We start from the raw sequence: 27,522 nt of genomic DNA, 5'->3' as shown, positions 1-27,522 counted from the left end.
CTTTATAAGTGGGGCTTTATCGGTCATACTTATACTATTATCCGTTGACGCAACAAATTTGGGGTATGCGAAAATGGATATATATAATTGCATTCAAGCTTTTCTTTCTGCTTCAGGTCGCTTAAACGGCTGAAGTGTACTTATTATGGGTAATTCGGGTTTTTATCAAAACGAAGTTTCATTTTACGGCCTCTGTCTTTCCTTAAAGAAATTAGTATTTTGAGGTCCTCACGAATTTCCAGAATCGAGATAGCCCACGCCAATCACCCTTGTGGGTACGTGCCAAAAACTTTTAGGTCATCATCATCATCGACTGCCGTCCGCGGACGATGTCGATGGTGGTGGTGGTGGTGCCAGACCAGGGATTGACCAGGAAAGGCGTGCTCGCGAAGAGAGAGAGAGAGAGAGAGAGAGAGAGAGAGAGAGAGAGAGAGAGAGAGAGAGAGAGAGAGAGAGAGAGAGAGAGAGAGAGAGAGAGAGAGAGAGAGAGAATTCAACTTTTATTGAGCCCTTTAAAGAAGATGTGTGCGCGCAGGCAATCGGTAGGCATCCACAGGTCGACGCGAATAATGGTACTACCGTGGGTGCAGAGACGTCGGGTACCGATGTGTCTTATGTAGCTCTCGGGACATCACCCCGTACACCATTCGCTTCCTGCCATTTGAAGATGTTAATCGGGTGCCATATGACGTTTTCGTCCTCCTAGGATTGTTTAGCTTGTGGAAGTGCCGTATGACTGATCGGCATGCGGAACCCCCTAGGCCGACCAAGTGCATTTTTCGGGAACAGGCGGCGTTGGTGCGGAGCGTTTATGCTGCGCAGAGTGATCCACCAGAGTGGCTGCCTCTTTTGGATGCGTGCGTTTGCTTGCCTGAGTTTTGATCTTTGTTCGACTGTCTGTTAGTGCTTAAATTGTGTGTTAAGTGTCTCGTCTTTTGAAGTTTTCTAACATTTCCATGCATTAAAGAAAAAAAGAATCGGTCCACACAGGTCAGTAAGTAGCGGTAGCCTTGACATAGGGGCAGGGGACTGAAAAGGTCGATGCGGGTGACGGAAAGGCGCTCATCAGGCTGTAGAGACGTCTTTTAGAAACACTTTTGTCATTGTCAGTTTTTAGAAACACTTTTTTTTTCCTATTCAGGTCTAGCTGCCATAGTATGAAGCATAGTTTCACTGAAACGCCGTTCTGACCTTCCTGAGCGAACGCAGTGCTGGTGTTCTAAATCATGACACTAAAACACAAATTGCAATATGTGCACTGCGTTTTATTTACAGCGAGTGATAGCAAACTGGAAGGTTAGGTTCAACATTTTCACAGGTGCATATTAACGAGGGTGTTAGGCACTGTGTAAAGTAACCACCTTGCGCTTAGCACAGTAGTGAAAGCTTTTTCAGCGTATTACATGCGCTACAAATAAGGTATAGGTGTTTCCTTTGGCGAAGCGGCGGATGCAGCAAAGGGTTATGTCTTCTGTGCTCGACAATCCTACAATACTGCAGTCGAACTACAGATCTTAGTCAAGTCAGGTCGGTGCGTTACCAGGAAAATGCTCTTGTTAATTACATTTACCTGAAGGCTTTCACTTTTCAAGCATCTTTTGTAAGCATTGATTACTTAATTACTGTTTGTTTTCTATTGTGTTTGTGTTTTGCTCTCATTAAAGCTGTTTATCCTCTCTTTCTCTCCCTTTCGTTTATGTTTTTATTGAAGAAAATTACATTATATTCTTAACATTTTCAGCCATGTTTCTTGTGGTAAATAAATGGGTGATGTGCATAATAAAAAATCATGCACCCATGTGACGTTGCTGGGCAAACTTGCACCCGCGGGGCCCAGAAAATGTGTCACCCCCTCACGTAAACAAAACAATTAACCTTAATAAAGCTAGTATTATTTTTTAATAATATCAGTATTAATGTATTCTAATGTTACCATACTAAGGTTAATTCACACTTGCGACTGGAGCTACCAAAACCGATTTGTGTCGTTCTGGTCGCGCGACAGCAGCGAATAATTGGTCTCGGCCTATTTGCAATCTTTCATTTATATAGGTAACAATGTACAAAAAAAAAATTACGCCCACCTCCCCTCGCGGGAACCCTGGTGTGATGCGACGCTGAAGGGGGTTTCATTGTGCGTTTCCGTTGGGTCGATTACTCGAATTGCGTGAGCAATCGTCGGGTAATGCGAGAGAGAGAGAGAGAGAGAGAGAGAGAGAGAGAGAGAGAGAGAGAGAGAGAGAGAGAGAGCGTAGCGCGGACGACCGTCGACTGAGAGACCGGCCGGAGCGCGGCACTCCGCTTATATGCGCAGCGCGCTCGAAGGAGAGGAGACCGCGGAGAGAGAGGGCGCTGCACATGCGCACAGCGCGCTTGTGCCGCGCGCAGCGCAGCCCACCGGCGGAGTGAGAGAGCGCGCCGCACTGCGCGCGCCACAGATGTTGGGGAGAGGACGCGCTATCACGGCGAGAGGAGAGGGGGTGAGCGGAGGAGAGACGCAGCTGTGCGGACGCGGACAACGACGACGCAGGAAGGACAGGGCCGCCTGCAAGAGATGCTCCTCTCAGCGTCGCATCTAAAACTTTTCGCAGATACTGACTGCGTTAGCTTCGAAATGTCAATACACGCATGCATAATGCACAACATGCGATGCGAAATGAAGTCACAAGATAATTCAGGATGTGTAGTTATTTATAAGCAAACGGCAATATATAAGGAAAGTAAGCAGCAAAATAAGAAGGCGTGTGGTATTTATGAAAACGAAACCATAATACCTACATGAGCTAGGTTTAGAAAACGACCAACGTCCACTGGGGTGCGAATCACGAATACACGAACACCGGCTTTTTCAGTGAATAGGCATCGATAGGGTTGCCACCTGGCCGGTTTTTGACCGACTCGACGGTTTTTTTAGACAGTGGGCCGGTTGCCGGTCCATACCTAAAACCGGCAGTCATTTGCCGGTTTTTTGGCCATCGGGCCACGATTATGATCGTTTTGGCATTTCATATAGAATCAATTCAGCAACTACAACGATAAATATGTGCCGACAAGCTGCGCAAGGACACGTGAGCAAAGAAAACACGTCGCGCGTTTCCAGAAAATCACGTTCACACTTCCTTTTTAGATAGTCTTAGTCACTTTCTGCACAAATTTTATGCTGATTTCTCGCTAGGAAAATGCAAAAAAAAAGAACACGTGGAATCTGTTTTCCAACACAAATTCAACCTTCTCTATACCCCCTCCCCCCTTCTCTCCCCCTCGGAAGGGCCGGTTTTCTTTTGGGGGAAAGGTGGCAACCTTAGGCATCGATAAAAACCCGAACAGGAAAGAGCACCGTGATGTGTCGCTCGTGAGCACGAAAACACCGTTAGCAGCCGAGAAAGAAGTTGCCAACAGCTACTTGCGGCTGCAGTTCTGCACGGTGTGTAATGCGCCAAACCAGAGCTGTATATGGAGAGAATGAAGGCTAGCTGATACGCGGCAACGAGAGCGTACCACATCGTACAGTCGATACAAAGCGAATGGATGCTTGCAAGAGCAATGTAGCTCAGAGCGAGAGAGAGAGTCTCAGCCTCTCAGGCCTTGTCAGAAAACGACACGACGACGCTAATCAGGAGCCCAATTCTCTAAAAAGGGGCTTCGTTATGAAACGAAGGGGTAACGCCATGCAAATGCATGTGTCTTAGGGTAGAGGCGCCGCTGTGAGCTTGTTTCAGGACGTGAATATCCCTGCAGAAAAGCACTGTGGCAAGGGCGCAAAGCTGCACAGTGCCGCCCGTTATTTCGCTTGTCTCTTCGCGCCCTTGCCACAGTGCCTTTCTGCACGGATATTCACGTCCTCAAACAAGCTCACAGCGGCTCCTCTACCCTAAAACACATGCATTTGCATGGCGTTACCCCGTCGTTTCATAACGAAGCCCCTTTTTTAGAGAATTGGGCTCCTGTTCACCAGAGGCATTCGGAGCTTAGCAGCCAGAGTTATTCGGAAATCTCTGGAGCCCGCTATGCCGACTAAATTGTGCAGACGTCGCTGACTTGAAGGGTAGCCAACAAAAATAGGGCTGTTTAATAGCAACAAATGCAAGACGTCTAGTCGCTTCATTCAGGTAAATTTTCGTGGGTCTAGGAACAAACCTTAAACAAATGACGCTTGCAAGACCACAGGCGGAGCCTGGTGAAAGAAGGTTTGGGAAGAAGCCCCAGAAATTAAACAATATTCGGATTGGCACTAAAAAGCTATTTCAAAATATTGTGCAGCAAGAATGGTTTAAATCGTGAAAGAAAATGACCGCCCCTGATATTCGGAAGGGACGTCTGCACGTATACCTGTTTGTCCCTCAAGACAGCCTCTGGGACAACTGCATGCTGGAAATTTCTCTAGATGAGCATTTCAGAAGCCAAGAAGCATTCGCTTTTACTACGAGTTTTAGGTTTAAAATATATACTTTGTCAACTCTCTTTATTTCAATTTTTGTCTGGTTACTGGGAATGGGGGCAGATAGAATTCCTAAGTATTCTCCGAGGTGCGCCCATTCCGCATGAAGGATGTGACCAATGATAGCCAAATCTGGTGAAGTGTCCTTGGTGGCGCCGTTGCCCATGCGCGTATGGGAGGCGGGATAAGTCAGGAGAGTTAGGTCGTGGTTTTTGATGATGGCATGCAAAGCATTACCACGTGTATTAGAGTACGTATAGCCCCAGAGCTTGTGGGCTGCGTTGAAATCGTCCGTTATGAGAAGAGGATGACTTCCCGCTTTGCGGATGGCCTGAGTGATCACATCGTGGAGGCTTGCGGCTTTACATTTGGGTCTGCAATACATGTTTAAAAGGAAGAGGCTATGTATCGGTTCTGTGGCGCGTGGGTTGAGCTCCACCAGGATTCCCAACTTCTCTGCTTGTTGGCCGAGCGTGTTGGATAGCAGTGGGTCATTTGCTCACCAACGTGGGAAGTCTATGACCAGTGTCTTCTCCGTACGTCACGTAGCCGTGAAGGCGAGGGTGTTAATTGGTCTATTGAGGTGGTATGACATCCGGGGGTGAGGTAGACGCCGCTACAAATTGACAGAGTGAGCCGCACTTGTTTTTGAATCCGTGGCAATTCCATTGCCATATGGTGGTTTTGTGATTGAGGGTTTGTTTATTCTTGTGCACTGCCATCTTCGGTCGGATGATCCTCTTGGGGGAAGTAGGTCTGCTATAGGGCTTCATGTCACGCCGCGCTAGGCGAGCGGGGTGAGTTTGAATGTGAGCTTCAAGCTTTTCAAAGCGGATTTGAGTTTGTTGCCTGTAGTTCAGAATAGTTGCAAGCTGTTGTGAGATTTCTGCGAGTTGCGGTGCGGGTGTGAGCGGTGATGGCTGGGGCTCGACCGCGTTTGGTGGTGACCGTTCTGTCTTTCTGCGTTTCTCTGGAGTTAATTGCGGTTGTGCCTGCTGCCTGATTTTATTGCGAAGGGCATGTAGTTCTTCTCTCAGACTGGTTATTTCCGCTTTAAGCTGTGCATTCTCTTCCATTATTCACGTGTTCGCAGCCTGGATTTGTTTAAGCTCAGCACCAAGAGGTGATGGGGAACGAGCTTTAGTAAAGAGCATCTGTTCCCAGCTCACCTGCGCCGATGACGGGCCTCTTCGCCTTGGGTGCTCCGCCGCCTTCCTCGGGACTTCGAGTGTGACTGAGATCTCAAAGTGCGACGCCCCTTGCCCTGTCCCAGGGCAAGCGGCTTGAGGAATATATGACTTGAGGAATATATGTTTTCCAAGTTACTATAGAAACATTATAGCCTACGCGCAGAAACTTGAAGAACGCTTTCACCTTAAATTATTGAAAATTTTGTTTAGGATATCATTATGGCCAGGGTCTAATTATGAGCTGCCTCGCGGCCTGATTTATGTTTTAAACATGACATTGTACAGAAAATTATTTAGTGAGCGCGCATTAAATAATTTTCTGTATAATGGCATGTATAAAGCAGAAACGGGACCGCGAGGCAACTCATAGCCGTAAGGAGTGGCCAGAAAGCCAGAATTGTGCATGAAAATAGCATGGTGCCCACGCATAGGCATTATCAAGCCAACTTGTTTGCCGAGCATTGTCTAATATGGGCTTTATAGAACTTGGCCAATTTTCGGCTTGTCACCTTTCCCAAACACCAGCCAATAATGGCGGCCGAGATGGTGGTGGTGTTGGCCAATAAACTGGCTCATGCCCACTCAGGAAGATTGGGTAATTTTTTTTCATTAAAAATAACCAGATAAGGCAAAACAGTTCAGCCGAAGAAAGAGTTTAGTACGTAGATTTAAGAGAGAAGGGGGAAAAAAGAGGAACGAGAAAGCCTGATCGGAATCATTTTAGCACGGCTGAGACGAGCCGCCTCTGAAATGAAGGAATGGATATATATTGCCAAGCTCAGTCGAATTGGCCTCGGATGACAGCTGCCATGCTTGGGCTTGGCACTTTTGGCTCATTGGGATGAATGTGCAACGGCGACGCGTAACGGTTGGTTGAGCTACACTCGTCGGCGTACGTCATCGACATAAGCGCATCGCGAGGCACCATAGAGTGAGCTGAAGCATGCATGCGTCACCCCCACCGGCAGCAATTAAAGGCCAACTGCACTCAAATTTCACATACGCCAAATTTATTTTTAATGCGTAGTAAGTACCCCCAAATAAGCTGTGACACAAGTGGTAGCCCCTTGAAACGCCTCGTTAATCAGCCAGAAGCATTTAAAAAAGCTCCGCCGCAGACCACTCTGCACCTGCCGGCGGATCGCGTAAACAGCCATGACGCGCCTGTGACGTTCCAGCCGACGGGGGCTTCTTCCTCTGGCCAGCCACGCAGCTGGAGAACCGGTCGAGCTCTGCTGCCCCGTGCGTGTGTAGAGCTTGCGCGCAGACATTCTCCCGAACTGGTGACCGTCCGGCCGCTCGCTGGACGGCTGCAACGTCACTGCAATGGCCGCGCTCTCCTCGGTTTCGGTTTCAAAATCGGCGATTTTCGCTGGCCGCTTGCGGCGTCCACGTGCGTATTTCAGCTGTTGTATTTTGCATGTTGCTTTCTTTTTAAGCAGACTATACGGAAATAGGGTTTTCAAGAAGTCGAAATTTTGAGTGCAGTTGGCCTTTAACCCTTTCCAGTGTCCACGATGGCCGCTGTGGGGATCGCGACTTTCACGCGAACCCCTTTCTGGCTAGCTTCCCATCGCGGCCGGCGTGCACAACGCGCCTCGCTCACGCGACGGGAACCATACGGGAAGGCGACAGCGACCGGACGGTTTGTTGTCGTCCTGGTGGAGGCGTTGACCCTTTTCCCTTCTGCCTTACCCAAGAACCAGTTCTTCCTTGATACTAGCGCTACCAAAAGGCCAGGTCTGGTGGGTTGTCGGATAACGTGAGGACGCTCTCTTGTCTTGGGGATCCGGTAGCGCGCGGACGTTTCGGCGCGCTGGTCCTGACCTGGGGAACGCGCCACAAAGGACGCGTCCGGACGAGCTGGGAGACTGCACCCGCGCTCGCACGCGCGACGCCTCGCTGCTCCGGCATGCCATCGGTGAGTAGAACCATCTTGATCTCTAGCGTTGTTTAATGCCTCGCTCACAGTGTTACCGTTATGGCCTACGGTCAGTCTGTATGCAGTGTATTTGATTCGCACTTTGCAATAAATGCTGCCATTGGTGTTTTGCCCTCGCCGCCTCATGCCTTTGTCTGTCTCCACAAACAACGGACCCGTCCGCAGCCGGCGCTCGCAAGGCATGTTTGCTGAGCGCGGATGGCTGCGGGGTGGGAAATAACAGAACCCCCCATCTGGCGCCCCAACGTGAGGCCTTGTTTGCGGAGACGAGCAGGAGGCACGGCAGCATCCTTTGTTCTGGCGTCGGACGATCCGAGCACAGACAACAGACTTCAGGCCTAACTGATTGGAGCGAGTTATTAGCAGAGGCGAACTTTCCTTGGCGAATTATTTATTGCGGCGGCGTTTTTAATTTGTAAAGCGCCGAGTTTGCAGCAATCGTGTATATGGCAGGACATCGCTGCCAGTTAACGCGTGGTCTCCGAATTTTTGTCGTGACGTTTTTGTTTATGGAAACGAGGGTTTCCGAGTTTGCATCCAAGCGAGGCTAGGGAGCCCGCGCCGTTGTGCGTTGTGTCAGGCCTAAGTGGGTGAGTACGGAAGCTGCAATTTGGGTCCGAGTTTTTCTTTTGTTTTGTCGACTCCGGGAGTTTAGGCTCTGGGAGCCGTGTGGCCGGGCCACGTGTGCCGCAAAAGGCTAGCTGTTATTGCAGCCTGGCACGAGCGCTCCGATACCGCTGATTACGGTAGGCGCCGTTCGCTCATAAGCTGCTTGTTTTGCAGCAAGCGTGTAGGACCCTAACAAAGCAGATGTCTCCTCACGGCTGCACGTACGGGCACGTTCTGGGTTTCTTTTCGTTTGGTCGGTTTTATTTTGTTGTGTTTTTGGATGCGGGTCGTTTGCCGAAGTGAGTGACCCGAAGGCTTTCGCAGCCGGTCCTCCCAGACGAAGGCACGACAAGGACTCTGGCACGACCTTGGGAACAATGCGAGGGCGCACGGAGCGCTCCCCCTCTTTTGTTGATCGCCTCGCGCGAAAGAAAGGAATCTCTGCCGCCTCAAGAAAGACTGTAGCTTTGAATCCTCGCTGCTTGAAGAACTGCTTTCCGCAGCGTAGCTGTTTTTGTTGTCGCGCCACGCGGGCGACGGGACTGAAGGGGGGCCTCATCCCTCTTCCACTGACGGAGAGAATTACGCGGGACAAACTTGGCGCCCGATATTTGTAACGTCGCAGGAGCCCTCTTGTTCGGCTCTAGAGACCAAGCTCTGTTCGCGTAAACTAAGCGCCAGTGTGTTGAAACGTATTTCAGCATTTTTACGCAAGCGGTGTCCATGTGTGTGAACATAGGGCTGTCATTGGGAGCAAATACTGTTTCCGCGTTCATGCGTATGAATGAAGTGTTACTGATGCAAGCAAATACTGCTTTCGCATTTGTGTGGCTAAGCATCGCGCCGGGCGGTCGATGCGACCGTGTGTGTTCTTTGTGCCCTGTACCGTATAGAGTTAGAACAGGTTCTAGCTCTGTTGACATTTCCAGAGTGGTTGCACTGCTGACAAACTTAGCAGCTGAACCGTCAGATTGTTTCACGTTGTTGATGCAATCGAGTTGATATTCTCCCTACCCTCCACGCTGCAGCGTTAGGACACTTTGGCGTGCTTTGTTGACGTTAACAAGCAGGTAGTTATGCCGATGCCATGGCAATTGTGATATTCGACATCGAACCACGTGATGAATGGGATTAAAGGACTACTGCAGCCTGTTTTTCCTGCCCTATACATTGTAGGGTTTAGACTATTTATTGGGCTTTGTTGACATTAACAGAGCGATGGCAATGCTGACAACTCGGCAGTTGTCGTTAGGATCGCGCCACAGAGGCGGTGCGATCGGAGAGCTATTTTTCTGCCGTACATTGAAGGTGCGGGGAGTGTCTTTGTGCAGCTAAGTCACCCCGGCTTGGACCACACGACGGAGCGTGTTTATGCTGCTGTGCACTGTTCCGGGCGAGCTGCCGAGCCTGCTGAAGCGGTGCGGTGCGGTGCGGCGTGCCGCCACCAGCCTGGCTGAGAGAGTCGGCAGTCTCTGGTCGCTCGGCGGCCACGGGCCATCACGGATGTGCCGCCACTTGAGCAACGCTTGCTTGGGTTGGCTGGTGCGATTCTTCCCGGAGCTACCTGCCTGCAGACATCAGCGGGCGACGACCGGGCCTGCTGGTACACTACCAGCGGTGGCATTGGACGAGTGGAAGCCGGCGTAGGCAACACGATGCAGTGACTAACGATTTAATTGACGAACGAACTTTTCGCCGCCTCTAGTCCTGTAGTCAGCTCTCACCGGCGTACGCAAGGAATTTAGGTGGAGGCGTTGACCCTTTTCCCCTCTGCCTTACAAGAGAACCAGTTCTTCCTCAATACTAGCGCCGCCAAAAGGCCAGGTCTGGTGGGTTGTCGGATGACGTGAGGACGCTCTCTTGTCTTGGGGATCCGGTAGCGCGCGGACGTTTCGGCGCGCTGGTCCTGACCTGAGCCCCGTTTACATTGACCCGACGAGGGCGCGTTGAGTCGAAATAAACAGGTTTTTTGGACTCGACACGCCCATGTATAAGCGGCCGGGGTGGGTCAGAGAGCCGTCGCGGCGAGTCCAGTCAACTCGGAGGCAGGGGGTGGGTTAGCTCGCTCGTCGGGCTGAGTCGGCGGGCCGAGGGGAGCAGAATACCGTATTTGCGCGGTTCTCACGCGCCCCCAATCGTAGCGCGCGGGTAACTTCGCGCAGGAAAATTCGAAAAAAAAGTGACACTGACGGTACTGCGCAGATGGAAAAGACATGACACCACGTACCTGGAAGAGGGAGATTTTGTTTGGCGTATGCAGCTCTGGAAGCCAAAAATGAAGTGTGCTTCACAAGGTTGCTTATCCAGCTGCTGCTGGAAATAAAGTTCTAGCGGGGAACACTGAAGCTGCTTGCGATTTCAAGTGCCTTGATCTTCATAATTCTAAGCGTTAGGGGCTAAGCAGAAGCACAAAAAGATGTGCAACAGCTGACCAGGGTATGCGGCATGCCATTGAGGAATCAGTGTGCCGAAATTCACTCACGTGGTGTTGACGGATTGTTTTTATTGGATTGAATTGGATTTTGCGGGTACTTCGTGTCCGTTGCGCTTGGCAATGCTGCTGGCCGATTTAAAGCCTATTTCGGTTTTGAGCCCGATTGTAACGCGCACACAATTATTGGGCTACTTTTTAGAAAAGAGGGTGAGCGTTAGAATCGTGAAAATACGGTAGCCCTTTTTCCGTGAACCCCGCCGCTCCCCTCACCTCGATTCTTTGGACGGGGTTCATATAAACTCGGACGCGTCGAGGTAAGCTGAACCCGGCACCCCGCCCCCGTCGCGTCCATGTACACGGGGCTCTGGGGAACGCGCCACAAAGGATGCGTCCGGACGAGCTGGGAGTCTGCACCCGCGCTCGCACGCGCGACGCCTCGCTGCTCCGGTATGCCATCAGTGAGTCGAACCATCTCGATCTCTAGCGTTGTTTAATGCCTCGCTCACAGTGTTACCGTTACGTGCTACGATCAGTCTGTATGCGGTGTATTTGATTCGCACTTTGCAATAAATGCTGCCATTGGTGTTTTGCCCTCGCCGCCTCATGCCTTTGTCTGTCTCCGCAAGCAAGGGACTCGTCCGCAGCCGGCGCTCGCAAGGCATGTTTGCTGAGCGCGGATGGCTGCGGGGTGGGAAATAACTATAGTGTGTGAAATGTAGAATCCCACACCGCACAGAAGCGCAACCACTATAAACGCTGGGCACCTGTTGAACAGAGGTGTGCAGCAGCTCCTGTCTATGGTGTGTGCATGCGTGCGTGCGTGCGTGTGCGTGTGTAAGCGGGTGGGTGGATTGGGGAGGAAGGGGTTTTGTGGAAGCAAGCCACAGTGTCAGCGGCAGCAGTATGACGTAGAACAACGAGCGCGCTCACCCGGCGGGAGGCTCGCGCGCCCTTGGCATTAGCAGAGTGAGACCCCACTGCGTTCGGAATCGGCCTGCTTGGACACCGCGGTCTGCAGCCTCTCCTTCGGCGTCTCCGTGGCATGGGCTCTACAGAACGGTTCACTGTCGTAGAACGTGAGCTGAAGACGAAGACGTGTTCGAAGGAAGGCCTGGGCGACGCCCAAACGGTGGACCCCTCGCCGCACAAGCAGGAGCAGGCCCCGACGGCCTGACTATCCAACTTCGTACAGGCCCCGCGTATTCGGTTGGCTTAGTTTGAGTGCGACATTGAGTCACTCGCCTTGGGCCTAAAAAAGAACAACCACCCCCACCGGGCGGCTGAGCTCAAGGCGCTGCTGTCCCGCCACCAGTTACACATTGCGCAGATCGAGATGCCAATGAGTATGCTCGACAGCGGCACCGTCTCCCAGACCAGCGACATCAAGAAGGACGTCCAGTACTACGAGATTCGTGACGAAGGCCGCCGTGTGCCCCAACGGTGAGCACGTGAAAAACGGCACTGAGGACGCCGCCGCCACAAACGGCCCCACCGGTGCGGAAGGAGACAGGCCTGCGGCGTCCGCAAGTCCTACTTCACCTGTGCCCACCCCTGTCCTCAGCAGCCATGAGAGCCTCGTCGAGGGCACCCAAGGAAACAAAGAAGCTCGGAGGACGGTAAAACCAAGGGGATCGTCAAAAGCAAGACCGTGGCGCCTATAGACCGCTTGGAACGAAGGTACGTAGTTACAAGGCGGCAGTAACAGCTGGGCAGCCGTTCACCCCAACCGAAGTTACGCAGTGAAGTCACGGCCGCTGACTTTTCGTGCCGTCGCAGTGGCGGCTAACTCTACTAGGACACTGCCGGCCCGCCTTCGTCGTTGACGGCGACGTGCACCAGGGAAACCACGGACAATTGGGGAAGCCTCCGGGAGTGCCCGACAGTTCAGCAGGCGGGAAAATGCACCGCCTACCATGTCTCCGAAACATGGCACGGCGGACCAGGGATGAACCACAGAAGCTCGGCGCCAACGTAGGTGGATTCCATCCTCTGTGGTTCGCCAGCCATCCCCGAAGACTGGCCCAGCTTGCAAGCGGCGCTGTCGTCACGAAGCTTTCATGGCCCACCGTGCAGCAGGAGTGGTGATCGGACGCCGCCGTCGATGTCGCTAGCGCAGCAGTCGGTTCCAAACCCGGGCCTTGATGGACACGTGTGCCCGTCGTCACCACAACGGCAGGACGGCAGACAACTCGGCAGGAGCGACCGTCGCAGCAAAAGCAAGTGCAGGCATGGTGTGAAAAGGGCGCGTTTATGTCCGGGCTCGAAGAAAGAAGTCCTGCGGCTGCCTTTTTCAGCAACAGATGCGACGGCCAGATGACCCGCCTCCTTCCTTTCCCAAGGAGTGCCACAACCAGTGGCGTTTGCTCGAGGCGACGTCCATAGATGTGCCCCCGCATGGGTAGACTGAGCTCCAGGTATACCCTGTCTTAAGGAAGCGCCCCATCTTGCCTGGCTGCTGCACCGCGGGTTTCTTCAAGAAAATCTCCATCCAAAGTCTCTTTTATGCATTTTACCGCATGGAGGGGTCCAAGGCACAGTACCTGGCAGCCAAGGCGCTGAAAAAGTCATATTGGTTCCATATCAAGAACAGTACACCCAAGGCACGAGGACCCCAAGGTGATCACGGAAGAGACAGGGTCGCGTGAATAGCTTTACCTTTGAGTATATATAGGTACTTGAAATATAGGGACCTGGTCTGAGAGGTGCGCGAAGCCTCTTCTTCGGCCTTCGCGTTCTCGCCTGTCTTGGTTACTTCGCAATAATGGTTGTTTCGCTTTATCGCGTGTGGCCGCTGGGCGACGTACTATTGTGCATTAAGTTTCCCTAATAAAAACGGCAAATGTGGCTGCTGCATTGTGTAGGAACCTTCATTGTGGGCAAGCCTATGAGCACCACCACCCTGGCGGCGCAAAAGGCCAGTAATAGAGGTTTAATTTCGGTGAGAAGCCCCCCAGGTTCCATTTCGGGGAGAGTTGAGAAGATTGGCCATAAAATCCCTTTCGAATTTGAGCTCCTCTCCTGCAAATGCTTCTTTACCAGTTAACGCAGAGTAAAAGGCCGTGCGGCGAAGAGTCCGAATAGACAAAGGCGGGATTTTATACAATTGAAAAACACCTAAGGCCTTTCGCCAAACGGCCACAGAATGCGGTATCATCACAGGTCTGAAAGTGAACTGGTGAGTGCATGGTTTGTTCATTTTAACAGCAGCGCTGTTTAGGGTCTTGGTTGCCGTCATTGAACAGAAACAATATCAAGAAAATGCCGAGCGCACGTGAGTGCGTCTCGTAAGAGCGCCCGGCGGAACCCACCCACGTGGGGGATAGGCTAGGGGTAGGGCGTAAGGAGGGGTAATGCGCCCGCTGAATAAAACTGCAAATTAGAAACTTAAGCGTTCGGATGTCTGTCTGTCTGTCTGCCTGAAAAACTTTAATGCTGATATATACAGGGAAGATGTTTGAGGTGGCCCGGGGGGCGCCACCTCTCACAATCACTAGGTGGGCTCCTCATTACAGAAGCCCATTGGCGTTCGGATGAAAAAAGAGCATATATAATCACAAGCGAGAATTGGTAGGGCTTGCGTCACGTGGGTGGCTCGCAAAAAGAAAAGAAAAAAATACAGAGCGCACGTGGCAGCCAGCGTTTGAGCAAACCAATGCCCGTCTAACTGGACCAATTACAAATTTGTGGCCGCCATATTCAAACGGATAGTGTCTAAAGCGAAAGAAGACCATAACACCCAAAAGTTTGCCGCTCTCTCAAAGCCAAAGAATAGGCGATTGCTATATAAGTTTTTTCGCTCCAGAAAGGTGCTACAAGAGCACTACAATGAAAATTCAGTGGTTCAGTCAACTCAGGAGTCTATTGAAGCTCTCGTACAAATTGCGCAAGACCTTAAATCCTGATTTTCTTCTGTTTTTTCCGCTCCTTTTATCAGTCAACTTTCTAATGTTGGTTTCAACCCAGTGACAATGTCGGAATTGGCTGAAGTTGTTTCACTTCAGCTGTCTGTGGCTGCTCCGGGGCCAGATGGCATTACTGTGCCAATGTTACAGTTTTTATTTGAGGAAACCCCTAACGATTTACTCAACATAGTAAACACGTCGCTGAAAAATAGCTGGATACCTCCAGAATGGAAACTCTTTAAGATAGTGCCATTGCTAAAAAATGAAGGTTTAGATTATGTCCCAGATAACATCGGGCCGATTATTTTAACTAGCAACTTGGTAAAGCTCGTCGAGAGGATACTGCATGGGCGCCTTATGCGGTTTCTTGAAAGAAATAGGATGTTAAGCCCCACCAAAATTGGCTTCAGACCCGGGAATTCTATTTGGAATGCTCATGTTGACATTGCAGAGCCGCGTTAAACTAGCCCGTAGACTAAAACACGTAAGCGCACTTGTTACTCTGGATATAACAAAGGTTTATGACAGCGTATACAGTATACTCTTAATGTCGCATCTAGAGAGTAGCGAAATTCCACTATACATTCAGTCCTGCATGGATTGGTGCGTTTTTAACTGGAAGGACATTCTTTACTCGAAAGATGGCATATCATCTTCGCAATATCAGCAGTTTCGTGGGGTTCCTCAGGGGTCAGTCCTTTCTCCGGTTCTTTTTAATATTCTTAATTTTCAGATCAATTCCGATTATGGATGGAACGACTTGTGTCAACGACTATACAAAGCTATCTGTTCGCCATGGATAATTGGCTTAGCAGGCTGCATTTATCGCTTAATGTGGGAAAATGTGCTGTTTTAGTATTTCCGGTTACCATCCCCACATCATTATGCCTATTGTACCGACAGCAACCAATCCCTCAAGTTACAGAAATTAAATACCTCAGTATAATCTATGATGACAGGCTTACATGGCGTCCTCATATTAAACATATGTTGCTGCTAAAGGAGAAAGAGCTGCAGGCGTGCTCCGCAGGCTATGCAACCACAAATTCGGGTTGCGTAGAGACACATTGTCAATGGTATATCGGAGCTATGTTCGCCCGGTATTAGAGTTTGGCTGCGTCCTATTTTCCGTTTGTGCGGCGTACAAATTACATCCCCTATTTATCGTTGAGAGAATGGCTTTGCGACTCTGCTTGGGATTGCCACAATATGTCGCTAACCCTATTTTACACCTTAAGGCTCAATTTCCTCCACTGAAGTATAGATTTTAATTATTGACCGTATTAACCTTTCTCAAATTGTTTGACTCCCCGCTGCATGACGCTCAGTTCATTTTCCGCCTGAGGCCGGATCTTTTTCAAGGCATTCGGTGGCCGCGGTTCCAGGGCCCCCAGATGGATCTAGTACAGTCATGGCTTCAGCCACTTAACGCAGACTTTTTTCGGCTCCCCGCTCCTTGTATTAGTGTGTCATCTGTGGAAACAAACATTGATAGTGGGTCTATTCGTTTCACCTGCACCACGTGAACCAGTTCAGGCGGTGCAGCACTTCGCCGTTCGTTTCAGTGGTGCAGCTCGCGGCACCTGAACCGCGCCGTTCGATTCACCGGTGGTGCCGACGGGTGCAGGACGAGTTCACGGCTTTGCCTGCACTCCCTGCCGAGGAGGTGCAGAAGCAGACGACAAAAGTGCACCCCTGTGAACTGGTTCAAGAGGTGCAGGCTGAATCGAATAGACCCAGTATCTTCCCACAGAATGCAAAGATGTTGCCGGCCGGCCCGAGTCCTCAATGGATTGCTGGAGGATCATTTGTCAACCCTTCGCTACCGATGCTTCGCAAAGTGATGAGAAGGCTGGAGTCGGGATATTCTCCCAGTCCCTCGATTGGTCCTTTTCAATTAGATTACCTGATTACACACCTATTTTCCAGGCGGAATTATTGGCGATAATTCTGGCTCTTCAAAAACTTCAGCATAGATTTTCGCATGTTGTTATTCCTTCTGACTCCCTCTCTGTGTGTTCCGCATTAACATCTGAAAAAGATTCTTCAATTATCCGCACATTCCGGTCATTTATTCCTCATCAGCTTTGTGAGGTTAGGCTAGTGTGGGTTCCAGGACATGCAGGAATCTCATACAATGAAGTGGCTGATCAATTAGCCAGTATGTCTCTTGGTGGCCCTGTGGTCGTTCAATGTCCAAATGATAGATTTTCTCTTTTTTTTTTTACGATTTTTTTACGAGTTGTAAACGATTTAGACGTTTACAACTACTCCAGACTTACGCCCTTCTCTCTTCGAGGGATTATAGCCACTTTCATCATGCATGGAAGCCGATGTTTTGTGAATCAATGATATACGAGGTAGCAATAGCTAAACTTTGGTGCAAATTCCCCTATTAAATTTTCATCTTTATAAATCTGGTCTGGGTCCATCTCCGCAATGCCCTTCCTGCGAAGAACTGGAAAATATACAGAACATTCCCTGTTTAACTGCCGCAGCTTCTCTCTAATCTGGAGTGAACCTTTAGACGCCTCCACCTTCCGCCATCTACTTCCGAGGCGCTGTCATTAGGCGCTTCCGCCCTAGGAGTCTACCACAGGGATGTTGTGTCCGCCCTTCACTCTTATGTTGCGGCGACATGCCGGTTTTCCTGCTAGCCAGCTAAGCATTTCACATTTATTTAGTTTTTAGATGCGGCGCATCTCTTGCTCTGAGGCATGTCCCTCCTGCGTCGTCGTCGGCGGCGGCGGCGTCCGTCCGCAGCCCTCCTCCGTTCGCCTCTCCCACAGCTGTGTGCAACACTCTCACTCCGGCGCATTAGCATAACGACAGCTGGCGCGCTTGGTTGGCGCGCGCATCGCTGCATTAACGCTGCGTTAACAGCTGCTCCGGTGCGCATGTGCGCGCATGCGCGTCTCTCCTCCGCGGTTTCCTCTCCTTCAAGCGCTGTGAATATAAAGCGGGTATCGCGCTGGGTGGTGGCCGCTAAAACACGTGTACTCTCTCATTTCGCGTATGCATGTGCATGAAAATGTAAAATTGCCTCAATCGTCCCGTGTATGAGAACATCCGTATGTGAGGGAAGGCATCCTACGCGTTCACAATACGTTTCACGCGATGTAGAGAATCAACCCAATGGAAACAGATGCGCCGCATCACACCAGGGTAAATGGTTTTCAGTAATGGCGCTTGTCGGGTTCAGCTTTCGTTCCTCCATGGGTTCAGCTTATTGAGAACAGCTCTTATGTGACATCAGGCTTGCACCCTTGTGCAAGCTGGCTTCGATTTTGTCTTCTCGGGTGTTGTGTCTGCACGCCAATGGCTGTTGCACTCCCAGGTGATGTGGTATAGCGGGAGAGGGGCAGATGGCTGCTGCAGGTTTGACAATCGGAGCGACAGTTTCCTGGGTACATGAGGCTATACATGTGGAAGTTTGGATAAGTAATTGTTTGTATCTGTCTCCAGGAGGTGACTTCAATTGCGTTTTTAGCTGTTTGTGAGGGGGCTGGCAAAGTGTTCTGGCTGCCCTGAGTGCTTCCAGTCTTTTCCCATAGCCGTTGGGAAGTGGGGTGAAAAGCGGCGTGTTGTCACCCGCCCGGTTCGTCAATTCACGGGCAGTGGGGTTAGACACTTATTTATTCCGCACCAATCCCTCGTGGCCGGGGCTCCAGGTCATTCTGTGCGTTCCATGGGGTATCTTTATCTTGTTAAGCACGTTTGCTACGGCAGACAGCAAATGGGCTCCTGGACTGAGGAACCACTCTCACATTATTGGCTAATAAAGTTTTCTCTCTGTCTCTCTTCCTTTAACGAAGTCGTAGCCTGCTTGCTAGGAGTTCGTAATTACGTGGATGCTCCGTCGGTGAAAGCAAGGGCTATTGCTCTGGACCTCCGCTTCCTCGGGATTTGTGTTCTTGATAAATGCAGACTTGAAATGAAATGATAGCAAATGGTCTATAGGTCGTGCACGTTGCCACCGCATTGCGGTTGTTTTTTAAGTGCGAATGCACTTTATAAGCGACCCTGAATTCCGGCGACCGCCGTCCGTCCACATAGCAACAGCTGCGGGTGCGCGCGCTACTCGTCTTCCTTGGCAACGGGGGGAGATGGGCGCGCGCTGCCTGGCCGCTGACATGGCACATACCCACGTGGGGGATTGGCCAGGAATCGGGCGTGAGAAGGGCTAGAGTACTGACACGAAATTTCAAAGCTGAGATCCGCTCTAGCAATCAAGTACAACGACAACACAAATAGGTGTCTGTGCATGGCACATACCCACGTGGGGGATTGGCCAGGAATCGGGCGTGAGAAGGGCTAATGCACCCGCTTAAAGGAGTACTGACACGAAATTTCAATGCTGAGATCCGCTCTAGCAATCAAGTACAACGACAACACAAATAGGTGTCTGTGAATAAATGCATCTTTCTTTCTTTGTAGTTGTGTGTGTGTGTGTGATCTCTCTTTCGCGAACATTACCGAACCGCGCAAATTCAACTCGTGCATTCGCACTTACACATTCTTCCCCTCGGGGAAATGCGGGGAAATTTTTCTACATTGCTGCATCGATGTAGACTGCGTTAGGGTGTCCGTGAAGTTTTCTTTCTAGATATGGCTTTTCCTCTTTCTTGGTGGGCGGTCTTGCCCGTGTGTCAGTGGTATTTTGGATATAAATAATTTTCTGCGTATCCCTACTCTTTCGAGCATGGCTCGGCCTGTTCCAGTGCATTGCAGCCTTTGTTTTCGAGTGATCGGGGTGGCTTCTTTGATCTCCTCGAAGGTGTTTGTTTTGCCCAGTTTTTGAAGCTTACTCGTGGCTGTGCATTGGGGGACTCCGATTTCGATTTTGTAAGCTCCTCTTAATATTGTTTCTATTCGATAATTCTCTCGTTTGTTTAGCCGGTCATGTGGTTGGCTGTGCGCCACTCTGCTAATCACCAAGGGCTGAACCAGACAGTAGTGTCTTCTTCTCTCATTCCTGTTCCGTTCCTTGTTATTTTTCTGATCATTCGTGTTATTTCCTGTGCGGTCTTTATATATATATATTTATATAGCGTAGCGGAATTTGGGTTGCTCTAAGTTCAGAGTCTGAGTATCCGGATTAATGGAACTTCTTGAATTTTTTGTCCTTCGTTTTGCAAAGTTGTATTTAGGCTTGGCTAATTAAGTTATGCGTGGCTGCTATCGGTGTGGAGGTCCGCTTCTTTGTCCTTCCGGACTATCTTCGGTCTTCCATGGCAGCAGCACGTACGCACGGAGTACACGAGGCGTGTTCCGACGCCACGGCCAAGCTCCGCGTTCACATTGCTCGGATAGACGAGAGTAGAGAGAGAAGAGGAAGAGTTGGAGAGAGCCGTGGCTTGGAGAGGGCTAGTGGAGGGCACACAATTCCGCGGACTCCGCCCTTTGTACGTGGGGTGCGAGGAGGTTACGCGGCTCAGTGCTCTCGCTGGTGGTTGCTAGGCAGCGCGAGGAGGCGCACAGCTGTGCCGAGTTCCCACGTAATGCTGTTAAAAGACCGCAGGCTTATCGAGTTCCGTCTGCTCGTTGTGGATAGCGCAGTCCGCCACAGATCGTCTTTAACTTGACCCCTGTCCACACTAAGCGAACGCGCCGGGGAGGCGGCAAAGGGCGCAGGCGCGTTTCCGTTTCAAGTATCGCCTCCCAAGTGTGTGGCCTTGCTCTGCGGCTGATGCATGGACATCGACGATATGTCCAGCATCAGCTAGAAACTTCTTGACAAACACTTCAGCAGTCTGTGAAGAGAGGAAAGCGACTCTGAAGCCAGGGCGGAAGTGCAACAGCGAGGGGGGTGGGGGACAAAGGGGGGTGTTGGAGCTTTTTTTATATCGAAGTTGCACCACAGATGTCACATGTGCCGAAGAGCTGCCACCTTAGTGGAGGTGTGCGATACCTCTGCACAACCAAATGGGCTGCCTGATCCCCCAGCAACGAAATCTCATGTCGAAGCCAATCGATGCCAGTGTGGATGCCATTACAGAGGAAGAAGACACGAGCATTGGGGGCCAACCATTTAAAGTTTGGTGGCGCACGTACTTTCACAGTCGACCTTGCCAGAGAGATCAGGAACGCCCCCACTACTTCACAGCAAGTTCTTCCACCACTCAAGCTAGGTTCAGATCCACATTTTGAGGGTTTAATGCACCGAAGCTACCCATGGGCTAAGAGGCGCGCCACAGTGGAGGGCTCCCGATTACTCTCGACCACCTGGGCATCTTTAAAGTGCTCCGAAATCTCGACACACCCGCATTTTTACTATATTTGCCTCCATCAGAAAAGTAGCCACCGCGGCCCTGCAGGGTTGAACCTGCGTCCTTGGGCTCAGCAGCACAACGCATTAGCCGCTGCTCAAGGAAGGAGGAAAAAGGAGGTGGAGAGTTGGCCGGGCAGAGCAGTACAATGTGGGGTGTGGTCTTAGGGGTATCGTGCCACCAGCTACGAGGATAGTGAAGTGAGTTCGCCGTCGGCATCAGATGCGCGCGTCCATCGTGGAAAGGGAGGGAGAAAGTAAGGCAGGAGTCCGGGTGAAGGGCCGAAAGCCACAGACCGGTGCGTCATCCTCCCTCTTTTAGAAATTCCCGGCGGATGAGATTGCAGGCGGTGGCAGGTGGCGCCTCATTCCCAGGAAGGGTCCGAGGGGACGTATGGGTATAGCCGGTATTCAATGGCGTGGAATGCATGCAGGCCACCATGTGTGCGCCGCCATATCTGTGGCCAAGCGTCTGTTGCTAGGCGACGTCGTGCACCCGGCCCGCAGATCAGGCACCCCTCTTCTCCTCCATGCAAGTGTGAGTGCGCCGTCACTGATTACGTCAGGCTCTGCGGGATGGCGGCGCTTGTCCATGCTAAGCACGACTGTGAAACACATGAGTGAGTTTCACGTTACAAACTACCTTACCGAACACAAAGTATTATCTCGAGTTCAATGTGAGTGCGATTAATAACATCTCTGTTGACGCCACCGTTTAGAATCGGATTGGAACGGAGCAGATGACGCGCTCCGGTGGTTTTTTTTCTTCGGCGTGCGGCCGCAGCGGCCCAAGCCATATCCAAGCCGCGCAGTGTCCGCGGCACATCGGCCATGTCTGTGGCCGTTTCCAGTGTTGCCAAGCGAAGATATTGACTGCTAAAGTTTCCAACGAATACCGCCTATAGTGCCTAGAACCATGCGATGCGTGAATGGCCTACTTATTGTGGTTGGTGGTTAGGCAGGCCGTTGGGAGAGTGTGGTGGCCGCAAGAGTTTTGGTACATCTAGACAGGCCGCTTGCGAGTTTGTGAGCAGGGCAATGCAAATCAAGGAAAGAGTGAGCCTAGTCCTTTACATTGCGGGTAACTTGGAGTCCCGGCGCTTTCCCCAGTCCTCGCAGCCCGCTGCCGGGGTGAGAGGGGAAGGTTCCCTCTCTCTCTCTTCGGCGGCAGCGCGCCTCTCGCTGCGGGGCGTGGTGCGGCGGTGGTGCGGTGGACCCCCCTCATGTGACCGGTTTGTCGGGACCCCGGGAAGCACAGGCCCCGACAAACCGGTCAAAAATGTATCCTGGTTGAACTTTCCACTGCTTGTGCACTGAAAAAGGCAACTCAGTAGCACTCCCTCAGTGCCAAGCTTCCAAAAAAAAAAAAAAAAAAAAAAACAGGGAGAGAAGACAAACACAGGCAGGTGCTGGAACTCCTGCCGGTATGTATTTCTGGATAGCTTTGTTCTGGGCACTCTGTTCTCTCGGCGTCCTGTGGCCAAGTGAGGGTGGAGCATTGGGCCTCTCTTGTGTGTGTACGGTGCCGCTCAATAAGAGAGTTCACACTCCTCAGGGCGGCCATGCACAAAGTCCCCACAACCACTGAAGCCACACCACGACGCCAGCCTACAGGTGACTGCACAAATGGTAGTTTATTTCGTGAAGCGTGTGTGTACACAAGTGAAAAGGGCGGTGGGGGAAGAAAGGCCTGCTCTTATTCCCACGTGTCGTCGGCTTCTTCAGTAGCGCTTGAGGATGCCGGCCGGCCGCATCTGACCGCTGAGGGTCGAGGCGCGGCCAAAGGTGGTTGGGATGGGTGCCGTGGGGCCGAGGCTGCTCTTGCGGTACTCGTTGGTGCGCGCAAGGCCGGCACTGCCGCCCAGCGAGCCGCCACTGCCCAGCGTACCGCTGGCCCCGTAAGTACCGGTCGACCCAAAGGAACCGGTCACTTGGCTGCTGCCGGCTGGTGAGTATGAGCCCTGCAGAGAAGATGGACACGGACACGATCACCACACATCATCCACACTAAGGTGCAATCATTGTTCAGCAATCTTTTTTCACATAGAAATCTGTTTTGTTTTTTTGCCAACCTTATCAGTCAGCAGGGTACGTATGGTGAAAAAAATTTTTTTTTGGTGCGACAAAAATTTGGAAATTTCCAGGTCACAAAGAATTCATTGATTGATTGATTGTATCGTTTAATGCAGCGCAGGCAACGAGGTGCGCCGTAGTGGAGGGCTCCGGATTAATTTTGACCACCTGGGGATGTTTAACGTGCGCCGAAATCTCGAACACAGCACCGTATTTGCTTTTCGTCTCCATCAGAAAAGCGGCTGGAAATCGAACCCGCGTCCTCGTGCTCAGCAGCACAACGCCTTAGGCCCGAGCCACCACAGCGGGTCGGTCAAAAAGAATTGCTCACTATATGAGCTAAATTTTGGCTCCAATGAAAGCATTCTCAAGTAACGATAAATGATGTGAATTGTCAAGGGCACTTGGGGCAACAACGCGGTCTCACAAATTAGCTCTAACCTGCGTTCTTATGCATGTATTTAAGAACAAGTCACACCGTGCTTGTCAGTTAAAAAGACCTCATCACCATGCCCAATTTTGTTTTATTCCCTGCTGTGGGCAATAGCAATTGCAGCCTTAAAATAAACAACGTGATCCTCCCACTGCTTCCACAGATACTCAGAAGCTGCAAAAGTTAAAGAAAAGTGCCGTAAAACAAGCTGTAATGTGGATTTCCTGAAACACACAGCGCATGGTTGCATGGAAGGACAAAAAAGACAGACAACATCTACACTTGTGTGGCTTTTAAGATGCAACTGAGAAGGCATTCAGACACAGGGTGACGCAGAGTCTGTGCGAAAAACAACGCGGCAGTTTCAATGTTTCAACATCTGCGCTTTCTGTCACCATCAGATCAGAGGCGTCAGATCTGTCAGAGGCGGTGGCAGTGAAATGAGTCGTGGAAATTGGAAAAGTAATTTGCACATCCTTGTAACTGGACGCTCTTTCGTAGGTGTCATTTCTTCTTAGAACAGAGCCCATTTCATTTCTTTCACATTCTAGGCCTGCCTACGTCTTGAGCGTCTAGCATACTTTTTGGCTGCCTTTAGTAGCCCCTGAGAGGGGGAGAATGAACTTCGCTGCGTAAGCCTGAGCTACCTTAAACTGCGTATTCTTTCCGTCACTGCTGTAACATTATGGTCAGACAGCCTCCTATCAGAACGTCTCCTTTTTGCATCATTCCAGTTGCCATTAAGCCTTACTCCAGTTTCTGGCTGCTGCGCTCTTTTCTAGTTGGTAATGACGACATCCATCAGCCAATGGCTGATAGTGGACGGAGAGCGCACATGCAAAACTGCACAACGAGCCTAGTAATGCTCCTGCGTTAAAACTGTTAAGTGCAAAGTAGGCTAAATGGAAATTTAAAAAGGCTCATAACTTAGTGGTGCCCATTCTGCCACGAGTCATTTCAGCTGTTTTGCCCTCATGACCAGAAAATTGCAAGCACTCTCTGGAAACTTTTTAATGGGTATAACATCACATTCACTGCCATAAATAACGTCTCGAATCATCCATCCAACAACATTCGCACACATAATACCATCATCCATGTCATGTTAATTCTGTTAACATGGCAGAGCTGCCACTTCTCCCTCACTGAACTGATGACGATGTTTAACGGCATCCAGGCTAAAAAGTGCCAAATACATCATACTCCGTGTGAAATTGAAAGCATTAAAATTTACAGGTGCAGAGGGCTTTAAAAAGAGAGGTAAAACAAAGTTAAAAAAAAAAAGGCTAGTTGATTAATACTAAAGTAAAAATAAAAATTTGGGGTGTTTAATGCGCCGAAGCTACACCTGGTATGTGAGAGACTGCATTGTGGAGGGCTATGGATGAACTTTGACCAACTGGGGATCTCTAACGTGCACCAAAATTTCCACACGTGAGTGATTTCGCTTTTTGAGTGCATCAGAAAAGCAGCCACTGTGGCCAGGATTGAACTTAAGTCCTTGCACGCAGTAGCAGAATGCCTTTGCAACTGAGCCACTGTAGCGGGTCTTGATTAATACAGTAGAACCCCGACCATGTGACTTTCCCGGAACCGTGAAAAAGCGCCGTAAAATCCGAACAATAATAATGCCTACAAGTGAAGTTTTGCATGACAGCTTCACAAGAAACTCTAATGTAATTCAAAGCTGGCGCTTTGCAGGGCTGGGAAACCCAATTCAGTAAAAAGGATAAATGCGAAAATAATGCAGTGCAGGGAGCAATGACGTTAAATTAAAGCAAGCCATGTAACGCAGTCGAATGCTGCAATTCCTGCCAGCCAGTGCAAAGCATGACCCACAAGTTCACAAAAAAACACATGCAGGAGCCTAAGCCTGTCAGCATAACCTCATTGGCGGTTCACTGCTGAGTGGTAAAATGAACACCTGCAGCACACTGCCCCTGTGACCAGGAGACGGCAGCGAGGAGAGGGGGAAAGCGACTGTGCAGAGGAGTGGGTTGCTGCTTGAGGACAGAGAAACGAAGGATGAGACGGAGATGAAAGCTATATAGGGCAGAACCGATTGAGCGGGCTCAAGGTGCGTGGAACAGGCCCGTGGCACTCACAATTTGCCCACTGGTCGGTAGTGTGATGCGCGTGGATAGTCGGATAACTGAAGTTTTTTCGACTACAGTAAAACCCTATTACAAGGGAGACTTACCATAGACACTTAATTATAAAGAGACATTTGAATAAAGATGGTTTGGTTGATTTCCCTATGTTTACTATGTTAGCAACATTGCATACAAGAGACCTTGGTTACACGAGACGTGTTTCTTGGGTCCCTTGAGTGTCTCTTGCAACGAGGTTTTACTATAGTCCATCGTAAAACCAGGATTGTCATAAAACCCGGGGACATATAACTGGGGTTCCATTGTACTGCAAATACAATAGGCAAAATAAGCACACCTCAACATAAAGCCCACCTTGAGGCAAGAGCGGGGAGCATTTTTGTAGTAACGGTTACAGTGCTGCCCTCATGTCTTATTTGCCTTAACTGGAACGTCCCCCGGGGACACTCACGGGCACAATGGGTGCAGTGATAAAGGGGGCCTTCTTGGCCGAGTAGGTGCCCACGGTGCTGCTCTGGTAGCAGCTCGCGCCGCCAGAGTCCCGGAGGCTGCCCGCTGAGCTACCCAGGTAGCCACCCTGCTGGTGCGAGAGGCCCACCGACGCACCAGCACCGGCATACGATGTGGCACCACCCACCTGTCACAGTTACGAAGGGGGCGGAGGGGACACATCTCTGAGCACAAGTTTCGACACTGAGAAGAAGGGAGCAGTGTTATATCCGTGCAGTCAGTGATGGTCCGACATATAGGCACACTTCATTAAAGGGCACATGGGCCTTTCAAACCACGAAATTGCCCAGAAAAGCTTGGTATCACTTTCCTCTTGATCTCCACAGTTTTTCCTCCAAAAGAAAAATTCTGTGCATGGAACAGTACCAGGCACTTATAAAAGACATAGAGGCCCGATTTCCACAAAGATATAATTATTTCCCCATAATTCCCCACTTTTTCACTACGAGTGGTATTGCAGTGATACCAAATTCTCAAGAGGTACACCCCAGCATGTAGTGCAGCTAGGAAGATAATTTCTTTTGCACTGTGAAGATGAATGTCTAAACCATGTAATATGGGAAGCAGAATTTGCATTTTGTGTTTCAGTAGTTGTTTAATTAGTGTTATTTTTAATTGGTTAGCAGGAGTACTTCAAACCTAGAAGTTAGAATTGATGTAATGTGTATGTGATTGCACAACAAAAAAACTGCTTCCCACATTTCATTCTCCACAACTTCTGGTATCTATTCATGCCTTGCTGGTAATCTTCTGTTGAATAGTATTTTTCCTATTGTTCTCAAGAACAATCAAGAATGTTTAAAAAATAACTCTGAAACTAGTTACCTCACATCAAAACTAATTAGATATTTGAAATCGGCTAAAAAAACTGAACAAGTCCATAAAGTTTCGTCAAAATTGGTAGGATGGAAAGCAAAAAAAAAGTTTCTATGACAAAACACAGGACTGGTTCATTCAAAAGACTGCTTTGTATTGATTCCAATAATAAAAAAACGATTCCAATGATGATTCCAATGATGAAGGCTGAAGAACCCCTGCGCTTCCAAGAAACTACTTTGAGAAACCCTGGCCTAATGGGTGTAACATTATTGCAATTAAAGAGCATCCAGCAAATGCTGAACGCAATGGAATTATCAATTCCACTTAATGACTGAAAAGGGACCTCACCTTTATGTGCACAAGTTAAAGGGACCCTGCAACACTTGCCATCGACTACTAGTAATGTATTTTGGGATAAAGTCTATTGTCCCAGAAATCTCCTCCCGCAAGAATTATGAAAATCCGTTCACAATTAACGAAACTACGCGCGATGAGAAATCGCGCATAATCGTTCCCTCTCAACTCGAGCGCGGACAAGGCGACGAAAGCTGCGCGCTCTCTCCCGGAGAGGGGGGCGGCTAGCGGCGTTCTCTTCGGCGGCCTTCGATATATCACATGCCGGGTAGTTTTCTCCTTTTCTCCGCAACGCGGACGGGCCTATTTCCGGTATGGTGCCACAAAAAAGCAGGCATGGGTGCCTGCTCGCAAGTGCGCGCTCGGGCTGATAGGGCGTTTTTGAAGCAATAAACGTTTGTAGTCGAGTGGTCCCGTTGAAAGGGAAGTATTGAGCTCA

At 50.2% G+C, this 27,522-nt stretch overlaps 1 protein-coding gene across 1 annotated transcript in view; it reads right to left on the bottom strand.

Moving 5' to 3' along the window:
- Nucleotides 1-22,398: 22,398 nt before the first annotated feature.
- The window catches only part of LOC144152275 (uncharacterized), a 68,291-nt gene continuing 63,167 nt past the window's right edge, over nt 22,399-27,522 (bottom strand). The window contains exons 14-15 of the mRNA XM_077683511.1: nt 25,852-26,037; nt 22,399-22,744 (exon numbers count right to left, since the gene is read on the bottom strand). Of these exons, the coding sequence (XP_077539637.1) occupies nt 22,505-22,744; nt 25,852-26,037 (426 nt within the window). The 3' untranslated portion in view covers nt 22,399-22,504. The remainder of the gene's footprint in view (nt 22,745-25,851; nt 26,038-27,522) is intronic.

Source organism: Haemaphysalis longicornis, unplaced genomic scaffold (assembly GCF_048455015.1).
Source record: "Haemaphysalis longicornis isolate Haplotype H1 unplaced genomic scaffold, Haemaphysalis longicornis Haplotype H1 scaffold_9, whole genome shotgun sequence".
Classification (NCBI taxonomy): domain Eukaryota; kingdom Metazoa; phylum Arthropoda; class Arachnida; order Ixodida; family Ixodidae; genus Haemaphysalis; species Haemaphysalis longicornis.
Note: the sequence above shows the minus strand (reverse complement) of the source record. Positions and strands in the feature narration are given on the sequence as shown.